The sequence below is a fragment of the Microtus oregoni genome, unplaced genomic scaffold (assembly GCF_018167655.1).
Source record: "Microtus oregoni isolate MIOR12 unplaced genomic scaffold, Mior012 000020F_ref0000438, whole genome shotgun sequence".
Taxonomy (NCBI): Eukaryota; Metazoa; Chordata; class Mammalia; order Rodentia; family Cricetidae; genus Microtus; species Microtus oregoni.
Window position 1 is genome coordinate 24,546,727 of NW_024543079.1, and position 16,831 is coordinate 24,563,557.

The 16,831-nt window shown below is 44.3% G+C and overlaps 1 protein-coding gene across 2 annotated transcripts in view; it reads right to left on the reverse strand.

The window, feature by feature from the left end:
- Window positions 1-16,831, reverse strand: part of Pcsk2 (proprotein convertase subtilisin/kexin type 2) — a 227,795-nt gene that overhangs the window by 19,796 nt on the left and 191,168 nt on the right. For both annotated transcript variants that reach the window (XM_041670371.1, XM_041670370.1), the window contains exons 7-8: window positions 13,154-13,242; window positions 6,074-6,249 (exon numbers count right to left, since the gene is read on the reverse strand). In XM_041670371.1, coding sequence (XP_041526305.1) covers window positions 6,074-6,249; window positions 13,154-13,242 — 265 coding nt within the window. The remainder of the gene's footprint in view (window positions 1-6,073; window positions 6,250-13,153; window positions 13,243-16,831) is intronic.

Genomic DNA, 16,831 nt, shown 5'->3' on the forward strand with positions numbered 1-16,831 from the left:
TTCTTGGCTCTCTTTAGCAGATGTCCTGAAAAGAGATTAATAAGGGACTGGAATATAGCCATTAGAGCCAGCCCAGATGTTCCAGGCTGTCCTGGGTGTCTCTGTTCCCTTTATGCAGGAGAAGAGCATCATGAGTCCTCTGTCATTATCAAGGTTCTCTCATGCTGTCCGAATTCTTCTTCTGAGTGGCAGAGCAAAAGAAGGTGTGGGAAGATGAGATTCCGTGTTCTCTGGTGGCTTGTCTGTTGCCTCATCCTTCTCCTCACAGTGGCCATATTTGTCCATTCACGCAGTGAATGTATGCTCTCCAGAGCTCTGTCTCTAACTAGATTGCTCCTGTGACTGTAACAGATGGCAGACGGTGTCATCCCAGATCCTTTGGTTTTCAGAACCTCTTGTGCTTGGGAATTTCCAAATGCCAACGTGGGCATCTCTTTGTCTTAGTGCTGTTTCCCAAGAGGCCGAAGGCTTCTCTGTGTGCCTGCCCTCCAACTTGGACTACTAGAACTGTCACCCCCAGGAGCAAATCTCATCCATTGGTTTCTGTCTTAGCTCCCTTGCACCCGATCAGTATAGTTTTACTGTATCTACAGGTATTTCTGGTAATCTACGATTTTCATTGCTTATGGGGTAGCTGGCTTGAGCACACAGCCTGAGCTGGTCCCTTCTGGTTCTCATCACACAGCCATACTTACTCCTGGTGCTACCTTTGCCTCCAAAATAGCATCAACTCAAATATCGAACTTGAGCTGAACACAAGCTCAGCTCAGATCTCAAATTCAAGCCTTGTCTCAGGGTTTGTTTTCGGGAGATCTCAAAGTAAAGACTGTGTCCCAGTTCGGTTTCTATTGCTGTGATAAAACATCATGAACAAAAGCAATGAGGGGAGGAAAGAGTTTGTTCAGCTTATAGTTTATTATAGTCCAGTCTCCGGAGAAGCCAGGGCAGGAGCTTAAAGCAGGGACCTGGAGGCCATGGAGGAGGGCTGCTTCCTGGCTTGCTCTCCGTGAGTTGCTCAGGCTGCTTTTGTAGAGCACCTACAATGGGCTGGGCCCTCCCATCAGTCACTAATTAAGAAGATGCCGCACAGGCCTTCCTTCCAGTCTGGAGAGGGGGCGTGTTTTCTTGATTGAAGTTCTCTCTTCCTTAAAGACTCAAGCTCATGTCAAGGTGACATAAACTCACCAGCACAGGTAGAGCTTAGTTACTGGCCACCTCATCATTCAGGATCTCTGTTATCAATTCCCTGGTGTACTGTGGAGAATGCCTTAACTCTAAACCGAACATAAATACTACCAAGTTAAAGAGGCAAGACTGCCATATGGCACGGGCAGGGGGAACGATTTCTTCTTTTCCTTGAGCATGCAGCCTGAGCTGGTCCCTGCTGGTTCTCATCACATGGCCAGACTCACTCCTGGTGCTACCCTTGCCTCCCCTGTGGGGGATCAAACCCAGAGAACTATGCATGTCTGGAGGACATTTGAGCACCGACACAGGTTGTCCGTTCCCTTCTTTCCATCTTGCCTGTTCTTTCAGAAAACTTACAAGAGGCAAACCGACATTTCTAAAGATCCGGATAAATGAGGTTTATGTGTGAAGCGGGTTAGGCACTTGGGAATGGTAAAATCTATGGCAAACAGGGTGCCCACTGTTAAGGCTCTCTTACCCACTTCTTCATTTTCCTCCTCATTTTTATTGTTATTATATTGGACAAGCAAAACCTATCTGCAGGGTGTTAATATTAAAGGGCAAATGTAAGAGTTGCCACTGTGTGTAGGGGTCAGACTTCCGTGTGTGAATGGACATCGTCTCTCCCAGGCGGGTTTGTCTTTAGAGTAAACCAGATAGCTGCCCGGATGAGAAGCCCTTCGCTGCTGTATAGTATGCTGCCACTTACAGAATTCTCCAAACTGTCTAAAAAGTGTGATCTTGAAACAAAGCCTTGTTCCCACAGCTTGGGGAGAAGCCAGATGACAGGACATGTCTTCCCCACCTCGCCGTGCGCTTTCCTCGGCAAAATATTTGCATGCTGTTGTTGGAAGATAAGTCATGAAGATTTTTCTCTTGCTTTTTAGCAACCTTGGATGTTTTGCAAAGCACTGCACTTGAAAATGCCTTTCAGGTGGAGACAAGGAGGTTACAGATGGAGCGGAGAGAGTAATCCAGCTCTGAGATGTGACATTCGGAAGCACATGAAATGACAGGAGCCACCCAGGGATGCCTTGTTTCAAATGCATCTGCATTGCAAATGTGGCCAGAGGGCACTTGTCACTTACTTGCCTGATCCTTCCAGCTTCAGGTGCCAAAATGTACCATGTCTGCTGGATAAATGGACACCTGCCAAATACCCCCTAGGTTCTTACTGTCTGGCCCTGGGTTGGATGTCTGCTTTTTTTTTCAACCATGCGGAGAGTCACATGTTAAGAAAGCAAGCTGATGATGTGTCAAGATTCCCAGCCTTGAGTATGTGAAGCAGAGCAGCGACACCACCTTCTCCAACCAGGTCCCATTGGTAGGTCTTCGGCTTGTGCCGTTCTAATGCTAGGGTCTTCCACACGGATTCGGATTGGCTCAGTGTCAACAGCAGATTGCCACAAACCTTGGAACAGGACATTTTGCTAGTTTCCCACCAGGCCCCACCCAAGTGTAGGATGTTTAGTTAAAGACACAAAGCTGTTCACTTTCAGGACTTTGTGTTTCTTAAAACTTGTATTGAATGTAAGGGAGACAACTCTTCTGTAGAGTGAGGTCATGGCTTACTTAGCAAAGCTGTCCTCCATGGCCACAGGATGGAAAACCTGTCATTTTGCAGAAACACGTGACTCAGGGTTTCAGGTGCTTTTATTCCAGTCCTATCCCCCGAAGGGAACTTTCAGCCTCACTAGGACAAGGCTGTTGCTATTTACAGGGCGGGCGTGGAGTATAAACTTCTAAGACAGAAGAAAACCAATGAGGTGTTGGTGAACAACACATTCTCTGGAAGGAAGTCAAAGCTCTATTTGTCAGTTTCCATCCCTGATTTCAAGCTCTCAGTGTGACATCATCAGGAGCAGCTCCATCATGGCACTGACCATGCAGGGACACTTCTATCATTAAGATTAACCCCCCCCGAAGTCACATATCCACTTTGACAATTCTACTGGTGTCATTCTTGGTCAGCTCATGTTTAGGCAGTCATGTTGGTGAGACTTTGTGGCTTCTAATGTTACTAGGTGACGTAATCTCACAGCAAACTCCCTGATCCTCCAGCTCTCACAACCTTTCCTGCCCCTCTTCCACACTGATCTCTGAACTGTAGATGTGGGAGTGTTTTGTAGACATGTCCCTCAGGACTAGTCTCCTCAACTCTGTATTTGGATTGGTTGTGGTTTTCTGTGAATTTTTCTAGTGCTTGTTCTTGAACTATGGTACAGAATGAAGGAAGACGGTCTTTTGAATTTGCAAAAGAGAAGAAAAAAAATACTGTCATAGGACCAGTGATTGACCATCCTGCCTATGAAGGAGAGAGCCAGGGGATATCAAGGTGACCTGGAATAGTGACCAGGTCTTTCCACAGTTACAGAGTCTGGCTAAGTCCCTTTCTGAAGCCTTTCTAAGATTGGAAGGGTGCATGAATTTTCTAGCACTACCATAACAAAGTACTACAAATCGCGTGTTCTAAACAGCAGAAATTAATTGCCGAGCTGCCCTGGAATCCCCTGGAATTTCATTGTTTGAGACTGAAGTGTCGACTGAATCTCCCCTCCCCCCAGACCTTGGAAGAAGGCTCTCAGGCATCCTCCTCAGTCTCTGGTGATTTCCTGACATCTTGGTATTCCTTGGCTTGCACATGGGTCCTGGGACCTTTGTCTTCATTTGTGCAACATTCTCCCTCTGAGCATGTCTGTGGGCAAACACTATCATTTTAATTAATAACTAAGGATTTTTATCCTTATTATACTGGCTTAGGGGCCTGACCCACTCAACACGCCTTCATCTTAACTAATTATTTCTTCAATGACCTGAATCTCAAATTAGGCTATATTCTGAAGTCAAGACTTCAAGAGGACAAATGGGGCACACTATTCAACCCTGTTACAGAGTGACATATGGTCTTATAATTCTGTTCAGATCTTTGGCAGAATTCAACAGTACACGAGAGATTTCTCCATTAGAGGGTGGGGGAGGCCGAATATCCACCTTGTGAGATGTCCCAAGAAGAAGAGAAAAAGAAGGTGTTAGAAATGTCACCGTCCTGAGTCTTTCAGACAGAACCACATTAAATTTGAAACCTAGGCTTGGGGAGGATGTGTCTCCTAATCTGGGGCCAAGGTTTCCCTGAGAACAGTGGGGACAAGTGGAACAGAGGCTGCCAGGCTGTGACAAGAGAGGATGGGAAGGGGTCTTTCCACTACCTGAACACATGTCCCAAGGAAGACCAAGGGACTGAAGAGAAGGAGTTCCGAAACCAGAGAAAACAGGGATGAGGTGGCCTAGCATCTAGGTGGCAGAGCCCTAGTGTGGGTTTCCGTACATCTCACAGCTATCTGGGATCCAGGAGGCTTAACTCCTCCTCAGCTGCGTGAGGACCTGCCTGAATCGCCCCATTGCTCCTGTCACTCCTGCCTCCTCAAAAGATGTCCTTTGGCTCAGCTACCTGGATGTCTGTTCCCGTGGCATAGAGATTAAGCAGGACATACAGCTTGGTCACCAGACATCTATAAGACACTGTCACTCCCAGAATGTAAGCTGTTGTCGTGCCCTTTCTGTTTAGCGTGGGTGTTTAAGGTGCTATTTTAGGGTCTTAGTATCTCAGGGTTATGAGACATGGAGTTCCAAGTCATTGATAGCAGCACTCCTCTGCCCTTGAGAGAATCTTGTTAAAATGAAGTCTTGGCCACAGCAGGCAGGCTTGGCTGAGCCATGGCATTTCCCACTACTTTTCTCCCCAAGGCTTGCCAGTGGCCATGCTTGAAGTTCAGCGATGCAAAAACAGCTTGTGAAGATGGTCTGGGAACCGATGCTCAAATCACAAATATTGTGGTATTTCAGGCCCCAGCAATCCAAAGAAGAGTCAGGGTACCCCTAATGTGCCCTCTCTGAATTCTTGATCCATGGGACCCACAATATCTACAGAGGCTGTGTTCATGCCATGAAGTCTTAGGGTAGTTGACAAAGGGTCAGCGGTGCATGGGACTGTGGGCATTTGATCACATTGTACCAAATTTACATCTCATAATGATTCCAATCCCTTGAAGGATTCCACATATGACTGTTCTCTAGGCAACAAAACAGGACAGGCTGGGTGCAATCACTTGCTGATAGGTTCTCAGGTACAAGGGACTGGAATGGGGTCTTGGCCCAGGAGTGCTTTGCTCCGTGAACCTGACTTGTGTCCTGTCTAGGTGACCCCTGTCCTGTAATATGAGGCAGCATTGTTTCGTTAACTATGAAGCTGTGTCTCCCAGTTGCCCTCCCATTGGAGGCTCCAACTTGGTGCCTTCTCTTCGGCCCTGTCCATTGCTGAGCTAGTTCAGGAATCAATGGCCACAAAATTCATTGCTCAGACCTCCTACCATAGAAGCACTGGGGCTTTTCTTGGAAGCTGCTGCCCCTGGATCCGCCATCGAGTGTGGGCTGAGACACTGCCACCGGCAGCTTGTAGACTGCTTCTGACTTTCCACTGAGCATGCCACAAAGAGGCCAGTGCTGGTCCATTTCTGGCATGCATGGGTGACTTCGCATGAAGACAACCTGACAGCTCAGCAGAAACTCTTTCAGAGTAGGATGACAGTCTCAGAGTCTTGTACAAATTTCCTCCTCTGTCCCCATCACACAGGTCAGGCCTTGTTCCTGACTAACCTTTTCTGATGCCATTGCTTCTCACTCACATATGATTTCTTGGAATTCCCTCCCATGCACCTCTTGCATGGCTAAACCCTACTTTCCACAGGATTTAAATGGACCTGCAGAGTTAGAGACCCACTTCAACCACACCCTGCCACTTTGTCCACTGTATTGTCACCACTAGTTTATCCTCTGTGTCCTACCTCATGTATGGCCTGGAGCCTTGTGGGGACAGGCGTTTCTTTACCTTGTTCACACCGTCAGCCATGGCCTGGAGTGTGAGCTCCCGGGGTCCATCCACCGTCTTCCCATTGTCTGTGGGGCCCCAGCTGGCACTGTAGATATCTATCATTTGAGGCATGTGACTGATAGAGGAGGCCTCGATGATGTCTGTCATAAAAGGCTGGTCCAGCATCCGGATACCTGGGCACAGGGTGAACAGAGAAACAAGACGTTGTTGATACCTCAGCTCTCAGAAGACGTGGGGGTAGAGAAAAGCTTGGGTCCTGGGAGGACATGGGGACCTTCATGGAGTCTGAGGGTCAAAATGGTACTCAGATCACCCTACCCACTTTTTTCCAGACCTTACTCATGTCTATTTTATATTAATTTTATTGAGCTCTACATTTTTTTTCTGTTCCCCTACTTCTCTCCCCTCTCCTTCAACTTTCTCCCATGGTCCCTATGCTTCCAATTTACTCAGGAGGTCTTGTCTTTTTCTACTTCCCATGTAGATTAGATCCATGTATATCTCTTTTATGGTCCTCATTGTTGTCTAGGTTCTGTGGGATTGTGATTTGTAGGCTGGTTTTCTTTGCTTTATGTCTAAAAGCCACTTATGAGTGAGTACACATGATAATTGTCTTTCTGGATGTGGGTTACCTCACTCAATATGATGTTTTCTAGACCCATTCATTTGCCTGCAAATTTCAAAATGTCGTTATTTTTTTCTGCTGTGTAGTACTCCATTGTGTAAATGTACCACAGTTTCCTTATCCATTCTTTGGTCGAGGGGCATTTAGGTTGTTTCCAGGTTCTGGCTATGACAAACAATGCTGCTATGAACATAGTTGAGCACATGTCTTTGTGGTACAATTGAGCATCCTTTGAGTATTTACCCATAAGTGGTATTGCTGGTTCTTGAGGAAGGTTGTTTCCTAATATTCTGAGAAATCACCACACTGACATCCAAAAGGGTTGTACCAGCTTGCATTCCCACCAACAATGCAGGAGTGTTCTCTTTACCCCACAACCTCTCCAGCATAAGTTGTCACCAGTGTTTTTGATCTTGGCCATATTTACAGATGTAAGATGAAATCTCAGAGTTGTTTTGATTTGCATTTCTCTGATAGCTAAGGATGCTGAGCATTTCCTTAAGTGTCTTTCAGCCATTTTAGATTCCTCTGTTGAGAGTTCTCTGTTTAGGTCTGTACTCCATTTTTTAAATTGGATTATTTGTTCTTTTGATGATCAATTTCTTGAGTTCCTTGTATATTTTGGAGATCAGACCTCTGTCTGATGTGGGATTAGTGAAGATCTTTTCCCATTCTGTAGGCTGTTGTTTTGTCTTGTTGACCATGTCCTTTGCTTTACAGAAGCTTTTCGGTTTCAGGTGGTCCTATTTATTAATTGTTTCTTTCAGTGTCTGTGCTACTGGGGTTATATTTAGGAAGTGGTCTCCTGTGCCAATGTGTTCAAGTGTACTTCCCACTTTCTCTTCTATGAGGTTGAATGCTTCACTCATGTCTTACTTGAGTAATTATTTGAAGAAAAGAATTATTCTCCAAACAAAATTTATTTGAATTCTTACTGGGGGGACAAGGTGTGAAAGGGCATCCTTACTAAGCCTCTAAGTGGGAAACCCAGCCTCCTACGGTGCAGAATTGACCTTTGTTGATGGGGCCAGGTTTCTAGATGCAGCTGCGACTGGAAGGAAGCGATGGACACTTAGCAAGAAGCTCCAGGGTGCAGAGAGCAGGGGATGGGGGTGGTACAAGAGGTGAGGAACCATCAGCTCATCACAGCTTGGAAGGAATGTGGCGGAGACAGAGATGGAGCAGGTTAGTATAAATGGTCAGCAATGGGGTGCGTGATACACTGGGGTATCTTTGTGAATCTGTTATTCTTTGATGTCTTTTGGGTAACATCCTGCCAGGAGGGAGTAGAGCTTGATGTTCAGGATTGAACTGGGCAAATCAGAGCTGCACACAGGACACAAGGAGAAAGGACAAAGAGGACAAACTCACTCATCAGACCGCCTGGCTGACCCTAGGGCTGCTTCTAAGTTAACTCACCAGCAGCCAGTGAGATGAGCCAGCTGAATCTGGTCTAAACTGCTCTCTGCAAGGCTTTGCCATGTGGGGTATGCCAGCTGCACCCTAGCGTGTTGGGAAGCTGAGCTGGCTTTACCCATGGGAACCACTGTGATCTGAGTGTGCTTCCTAAAGATTTGTGCTGGCTCCTGGATACTCAGCAGTATGAGAGCTGACGGAATTACGTCATTGTGGGAACACTGTTCTCAGAAGGGATTAACGTAGTTCACTTGGGACCTTGTGAATGAGTTGTTAAAACATGAGCAACACCGAGGCTCCTGTTCTCTGACTTTTTTTTTTTTTCATTTTTCAAGACAGAGTTTCTCTGTGTAGCTTTGGTGCCTGTCCTGAAACTAGCTAGCTTTTGTAGACCAGGCTGGCCTTGAACTCACAGAGATCCGTCTGCCTCTGCCTCCCGAGTGCTGGGATTAAAGGCATGCATCACCACTGCGTGGCAAGACTGATGAGTTCTTAAGAATAAATGTCTGCATCTGATGTCATTGCTTTCTTTAGGGTATTTTCTTCTCCAACAGAAACAACAGGTTCAGAAGAATAAGCAGTAATGGCCAAAGATGGTCATTAATCCCTCTGCCTTTGCCTTAACCCTTAAGTCAGGGGACCCATTTATGACAACTAATGTTCAATTATGAATTGGAATCTTTTTGTTGGGACGAAGCTCATTTGGATTAAGAACTGTTCCGAACTTTTTAGAGGTTGCGTTGTAAGAAAGCTTAAAAATACATTTCGCTGTCGACCTATGTCTACTCTGTTTACTTATGAAATGTAGCCTGTGCACAGTGGTGATGCCGGTAATTTGCTTTAAGAAGAATGCTCATGTGCTTTCGGATTCGCTCAGTGCTGGACACCCAGGCCTGGGTTCAATCAGCAAGCCAGTAACAATTTGACACGGAGATCACTGGGCTACAGGATAAACTGAAGAGAAAGTATTTCAAGTGAAATCATTCCTGCATTGTAGGTGGCAAAGAAACAGAGGGACAAACATTTTCTTGTTTTAAGGAGAAAGCTCATATGCTTTTGGATTTACCTGGTACTAATGACCCGGGCTTGAGCAGCCAACCTCACAGAGAAGAAAGGAGAGGTAAATTTAACAATGGTCAAAGTAGCCCTTGCTGTCCCACCAGCTGCCCGATGGCAGCCCTGCACCTTGGATCCTCTTTCTCTTTACGACTGTGGTTCTGGAGGGCCCCTCCTTCTTCATCCTGTCATGCACGCTCTCTGTGCGGAACGGAAATGCAATTGCTGATATGTATTTATTTGACTGCTTCAGCATTGGGAGAGGCAGGGGTGGCCGCAGACCGAGAGCTGAGTTCGTTCATTTTCTTGGGGCCAGACTCCTGGCATTTCTTTTAATTATGTTAACCTCAGGAGGACTGAGGTACACATTTATTGAATAAGATGCAGTATTAATTCTGCAAATGACAGTACTATTAGCGACCAAGACACAGGCTCAGGGTGACCTTAAGGCTTTTTAGGGGGGCAGCATCTTCCCAAAGGCTAGACATGGCCTTGAGTTTTCAGCAGCATTAGGCTGACAAACCAGCAAGTCATGTTGCTGGGAAGGTTCTTTTTTATTTTTGTACATTTACATATTTATGACTGATAGATTTTAAATTTCAGTTTTTTTCCAATCTCCCCCTTTTAGTGTGTGCACGTGAGTGTACCTGTGTGTATGCATGATATCTGCCTGTATAACAACAAGCCTGGGACACCAGTCTTCATGTTTGACAATTACTCTTAGAGCTAACCTGATTGGAACTCTTCCTCCCTCCTTCCTTGGCTATGTGGAGAAACAGTAGTAACAACTGTGTTCTTAAAAATAGATGCTCGAAACCAGAGAGTGCCCAGTTTTTTAGGTGTCCTTTAAGAGGACTTCTGAGGGTCATACAAGCCCCTGAGTGGAAAAAATGAAGACGGAGTTGGTTTCCAGTCATACAGGCTTGCAACTCCATCCCGATTTGGCTTCATCAGTAGAGATAGTTTCCTAAGCAGGACCACCAAGTGCAAAAGAATCTCACAGTTTAATAAGATGTGGTCACTGAGTTTATGTGTCATATAGAGATGCAATAATGCGATATAATTGCAGAGTGCATTGAAGAGCAAAGAGGTTTGCATTGGGTCTGACAGGTAATATGTTGGTTGTTATTATTAGTTTTATAGTTGTCATTATTCAAGTACCCATGGATATTTGGACTGTTAGAGCCTTTCTGAGTACCGATATTTTGAGACCCTGAAAATGAGAACCCAGGAAAAGTCACACACTGTATTTTCAACACCTGAACAGCAGGAGATATTGGCAGATGGTCTTGTAGTCTGTTCTGCCTGGAGGTTCCCAGAGCACTGTGCAAAGGGTCACTAGACGGGCATCTTTGCTACACTCTGGGAAGTTCCCACTGATGTCTGGTACCCAGACATTCCTACAGTATATTTGAGAAGCTAGGAGTGTCTGGAGAAGGCTTCTGATTGCTGGGAACTGATCCGATGTAGGCAAAGTTGCAAAGGTTGATGAATCTGGTATGAGGGCCTCTTTCACCTCCTGGGGTGACACTCCACTGGCTTTGTGCCTTTATGTCCCCAGTCTCTCAATTCTACTGACCTACCCATTCTTTCATGAAGTGATCTTGATATCTTAGTGTGTTTATTCATTGACTCCCTCCCTCCACTTCCTTTTCATTCTTTCCTCATATTCGGAAAATAGGATTTGCACGTAGACTGTGAGCCAGAATCTGATCTGGATTCTGCAGTGCTAATATAAGACCAAGTAGACAGACACTGCCTTTGTGGAGACTGTGGTCAGCAAGGGAAAAGCAGCAGTCACATGGCCATGTGCGACACAGATGGCTTTAGGTGTCAACTTGCCTGATGAAGGAATCCCTTGGGAATTGTCAAAGCATCATTTTGGATGTGTCTTTGAGACTGATTCCAGAAGTGACTGATTGAGCCCAAGTGGCATAAAGGAGCAAGATCTGTCCTCAATGGTAGCAGCCAATCCTAGCCATCCCTTCTAATTCATGCTTCATGAGGTTTTATCTAAGTTGCATTTCCCCAGAGATTGACTCGTATGTGTTTGGGAAGCTAGCATACAACACACAGTATTCACGGGACTGTTAGTGGGTGTTAGCTATTGCACAGACAGTGTTGGGAGTACTGGTCAACTGGAGAAAAATGGAACTGCTAGTCATCTTAGCTCCGCATCTATAGAAGTAGAGTCTGGAGGGACTGGTGGCTTTGTGTCCAAGTTTGCACCGAATGAAACAAACGTATGACCAGTTATTTATGACATTCTGAGAGTGCTTGGCCACCAACAGGAAACATGAGCAAAGTCTATGCACTGAAGAAATGGACAGGCAGGAAGCAAATGAAGAAGCGCTTAATGGTCTCTTTAATCCCTGTCAGAAAATCAATTTTCTATTTCGTAATTTCATTAAGTAGCGGAAGTTGGCTTCCTACTCAAGATGCTTCTGATTCATTCTCTCATGTTCTGGGATAACAGGCCTGTGCCACTAAACTGTGGCAAGTCTTTTTTTTTTTCTTCTGTTCAAGACAGCTTGAATCAAAACCCTCCAAGTGTTCCCACCAGCGCGTCTCCCTAACCTGTCACTGAACATCTCCAGAATGCCACAGACTAGCAATTATCTTAGTTGACCACCAGATGGCGCTTTAGCTCTCCATTGCATAGGAAGTTCCTGAAGGAAAATTCTCGGGAAGAGTTAAAGAGTTAGGTTCATTTTTAGCGAAACACACACACACACACACACACACACACACACACACACACACACACACACACACACACACACACACACACACACACGACAGCGCTTAGAACTGTCATCCTGACTGAGTTAAATATTTTCCCCTCTCAAATTTGTCCTCTTAGGATTATCATGCCATGCTGGTTGTTGTAGTTCATAATAATATTTTTGATGTTATGTAGGCTCTGAGAATCAAGTTCAGGTCCTTGTACTTAAAAGGCAAGCACTTTGCCAATGAAAGTCGCCAGCCCTCCAGATATATTCTTTTGTGAAATTCTGCACCCAATTTCAGGCAGGTGTTTCTGCAAGCACTCTGGAGATAGCTAAGGGTGGGTTCGTAGCGTTCCATTTGCTTTATTTAGGCCCCTAGATATGCAGGTGTCAGCACAAAGTAGGCTTAGGGTTCAATAGGGTGCTAGGAAAGAAATTATCAAGAAAATTGTTAAAAGGAAAGGGGAACAAGAGTAGGCGACTCAGCTTGGACTGAATTAAGAACCAGTTTGACCCAAAACTTAGAGCAATCAGAAAACATTCCGTTCTCAGGCATCTTGTTGAAAACTTCTGAGCCTGTCTGGTTGCTTTTCTCTCTAAATCTCCATCGACTTCCTGCTCCCATTCCTAAAACACTTGTAAAGAGAAACGTATAAAGCATTGGATCCAGCCTTCAAAAAGGTTCCTTAGCATGGATCCTGTCTCCTTAAAGAAGTCATGGATCATGTAAACCAGTTTCCAGGCCACCCGGCATCTTTATAAACAGCCCTCACACACCTCCGTATGCTCTGCAGTCTGTGTGTGACATTGGCACAATACTTTAGAGTAGCGACTTTGCATTCATATCAAGTTGAATACCATTTTCGCTGTCAGAAAACAAGACTGTGATTACTGTTGGGTAGGTATGGGCAACCCCTGGGGACAGGGTCTTGAGGAGGAGGGCTTTGGGATCTGGTTAATTTTGTTGGTTTCATAAAAGACACATTTATGAAAATCCGTTCACATTTGAGTTATGTGCTTGTGACCTGCCTATTTTTTTTTTTTTTGGCGTCTTATGCTTAGGGATATTGAAAGCACTCTGTGTACAGGTGAAGATGAAATGTCTTCCCTATGTTCCCTCCACCTGTGGGTCTCAGAGACCCTGACCAGGGGGATAATTTTGTTGGCCCCTGCAAGAATGGGGATCAGAATGCAGCAGCTCCCAGGGCAGGCTGCCCAGCACAGTGCCTGTCTCTGGCAGGGATGGCTCACCTGCCACCTTGGAGTTGTATGCCACACCGACTCCACAGATATTGTTGCTGGCGGCTGCGGAAACTTCTCCTGCACACCTGGTTCCATGGCTGTGGGGAAAACAGACACAAGTCGGACAAATGGTCACACATTTGTAGGGAATTTCTTTAGCTTAGTCTTTGAGGTTGAGCCCACCAGTGGCCCATCCAGTTTTCTAGTGTTCCACTCTGAAGGTCCCTTTTATTCTCCCCCACTTTCTCCAGTGACATTCCTAACCCTAAGTTGTTTCTATTACAAAGAGAACATTATATTATTAATGTGACAATTCTTCTTTATTTTAAAATTTGAAGTATTTTCCAGTGGAAAGCTCGCAGGTTTCCTTAAAAAATGAAGCACAATATAAAATAGTTGTGCGCTGACTGGTGGTTGGTCAGCTTGGGTTCTTTGGAAGGACTAGGATCCAAGTGTGGGTAGTTACTTTCAAGGGTGTCTCAGCATACAGAACTGAGATACGGCCTCTCAGTGATGGAGTGATGGTCACTCACTGTCATTGAACTAGCTTTCCGCTTTGACATAGCGAAAAACAAAAAAGTACATTCTGGTAGAGTTTTGGATAAGAAGTTAAATGACCCCCGTTTTCAGGTTAGATATGATCCTAGACATAAAAGACTCTAAAGAAGACACCAGAAAACTCTAAGCCAATAAATAAAAATCCAGCAAAGTAGTAGGATGCACAATTAGAATATAAAATCCACTAGCTTTTCTTAGACATCAATGACAAACACACCAAGAGAGGAAATAGGGAAACAATCCCAACAACCAAAACAACAGCAACAACACAACTACAACACCAGCAACAACACAACACAACTACAACAGCAACAACACAACAACAACAGTAGCAACAACAAACCAAGCTCTAAGTTAATTTAACCAAGAAGATAGAATTCTGTATTGAAAACTTTAAAAGCCTGAAGAAACAGGGTCTTACTCTTAGGTTCTGGAAGGTAGTCAATAGGACTGGTAATAACCTGTAATTTTTTTGGGGGGTGGTTATGTAACCCCATTGGTCAACAGGTCAAAAAGAGGTAGCCCATTCCTGGTACTGGGATTTTATTTGGTAGCATATGGAATCTAGTTGAGGTATTATCCCCCCATTATAAGTAAACCCCATTTAAACTTTTGGTCTACAAGAGCTAGTGCCAGGACAGGCTCCAAAGCCACAGAGAAACCCTGTCTCGAAAAACCAAAAAAAAAAAAATAAACTTTTTATACATATACATGCGAGCTGTATGTATTGTTCCATAGACACTTGCTTTTTTTTGTTTGCAAGTGCTTAATTCATAATAGTCAAGAAATGAAATCAGATTATACATTCATCAACTGACAGATGGAGAATGAAAATGTGGTACACACACATTATGGGATTCTATTAGGGTGGGAGGAAAAATAAAATTATGAAAATTTCAGGTAAATGGATGGCTCTGGAAACAATTATATTGAGTGAGTTAACTCAGACACAGAAAGACAAACACTGCGTGTTCTCCTTCATATGTGGTCCCTAGTTTCTAACTTGTAATTTCATGAGCTTAATTGGAGTACCTTTAGGAACCAGGGCATTAGAAAGAGGGTACTGAGAGGAGCTGCCTGGAGAGAGGGTTAGTGGAAAATAGGTAATATAAAAGTAGAGAGGGGGATATTTGGAGTAGAAAGGTTTAAAGGGTTGGACAATAGGGAGACAAAAGGATGGGAGTTAACCAAAATGAAGGGGATACATCACATGTCTCCATTGCTCAAGGCAAACCATCAAGGCAAGAACATTAATTTATTCTATACCAGGGAAACTGACTTAGGCATCACCAAACCCACCCCAAACATTTTGTAGAATATTGTATTTGTGCATCGTAGCAGGGTATATTTCTTCTCTCTTGAGAAAAGGGTTATTGTCACATGAGGACCATAAAATGCCTGTGTGAATTTGCACAAAATTAGCTTTCAAAGTAGAGATGATTATATCAATGTACAGATATTTTACAGTCTTTATAATCTTCTCACTAACTCTCAAATTTGTCTTATGTCTCTTTCTTTAGCTGAAGAGGAAACATTTATGAAGATGAAACATTGTAAAGATGAAGCGGAAACCTTATGAAGTCTAGGTAGAGCACTAGAGACTGTGATGTCATAGCACAAGGACTGTAAATGACCAAGAAAATGGCACTCTGCTGGGCGCTACAAAGTTCTGGCAAAGATCTAAGCTAATATCCACCTACGAGGTTGCCTCGGTGCTCACATGAACACAAGAGTTTGATTAGGTCTTTGAAAATGGTTTGAATGCTATTATCCAGGAGGTGACTTAAAATGAGTCCATAAAGACATAAGAAAAAGATATTCATCTCTTCCTAAGATGCTAAGCATCACCGGGGTAAAGTATAAGTTTACATCAGTGTGGCAGGAGCAAACCAGGGAGGGACATTTCCCTCGCGTGTTCTTCCATGACCTGTTGCATACGGCTCTTTAAAATGAAATATGACATCCAAGAAGGAAAAGAAACCAACCCACTGTCTTTCATATTTGAAGTTTTAACCATGTTATCAATCAAATTGGCTCCCACAGATATGAATGCTTCTCAGCCTACATCTGTCCTCCCTTTCTCTTGACTTGGGCTGTTTGAGTAATAAATGTCTTCTCTCTTCTTGAATTTATAGTAAACTTGCCAGGAACTGTGTCTCATCCAGAATCTCTTCCTCTCTAGGTCTTAATAGAATGCGCAGCACCCTCCCTGCCCCATAAATATTGCCGTTGACAGGGATGACATTTCTGTGACCAGCGCCTGTCAAAGACATGCTATGCAAGAGGGGTTTTTATGGACAACAGCACAGTAATGGAATATAGATCCACAGCGCATCACCAGACAGTCTCTTAAAGCTGAGTGAGGTATAATGGTACCGACCAACTGTGCGCTGCAAACTTTGCGAATAGCAGGCAGCTCTAAAAATGGACAGATGTCAAGGCCACTCAACAGGGTGCCTGAAAAGGTAGGCTACCCATCCATCAACCAGCTAATTGGTGTTGACTGAATGCCAGCCAGGAAAAGAACTGCTGTTAGGTCTGGAAGCCTCCCAGCAAATAAATTCTATCTGTTCTGCACATTATTGATGCCCATTAAATGTATAATATTTTATACCCTTTTTTTGGGAATTTGGGTTATTATTATTTTGTTGGTCCAAATGTCATTCTCTGATTGCAAGTTAGAAGAAAAGAATACTTTGCAAAACTTTCCACCGTGTTTCATGTATATCCCTGGAGCTCAATACTGCATAGAGTTATTGAATGGTCCACGACGAGATGAATATACTACAAAAGGCAGTCGAGCATAGGGCAGGATGTTCTCACATATTGAAAGTGGTGCTGCATATGTATGAAGCTTGTTTTCATAAACAGTCCTTAAATATATTCTATCAGGAATGTGCGCTAGGAGGGAAACGGATTGATCAGTAAGAACAGGCTGTGATAGCATGCTTTAACATGGCTGGGAAAACCCAGGAGGCACGTGCTGCTATTGGAGTAGTTTCCCATCCAAGGAGGACATTTTAGCTGCTTGCTTGAGAGTCCTTTGTTGTATTTTCTTCTTTCCCCAGTAATGGGTTCTTGGAATAGATGGCTCCTGCCACTGCTGATTCCTGTGCAGCAATTGCTCCT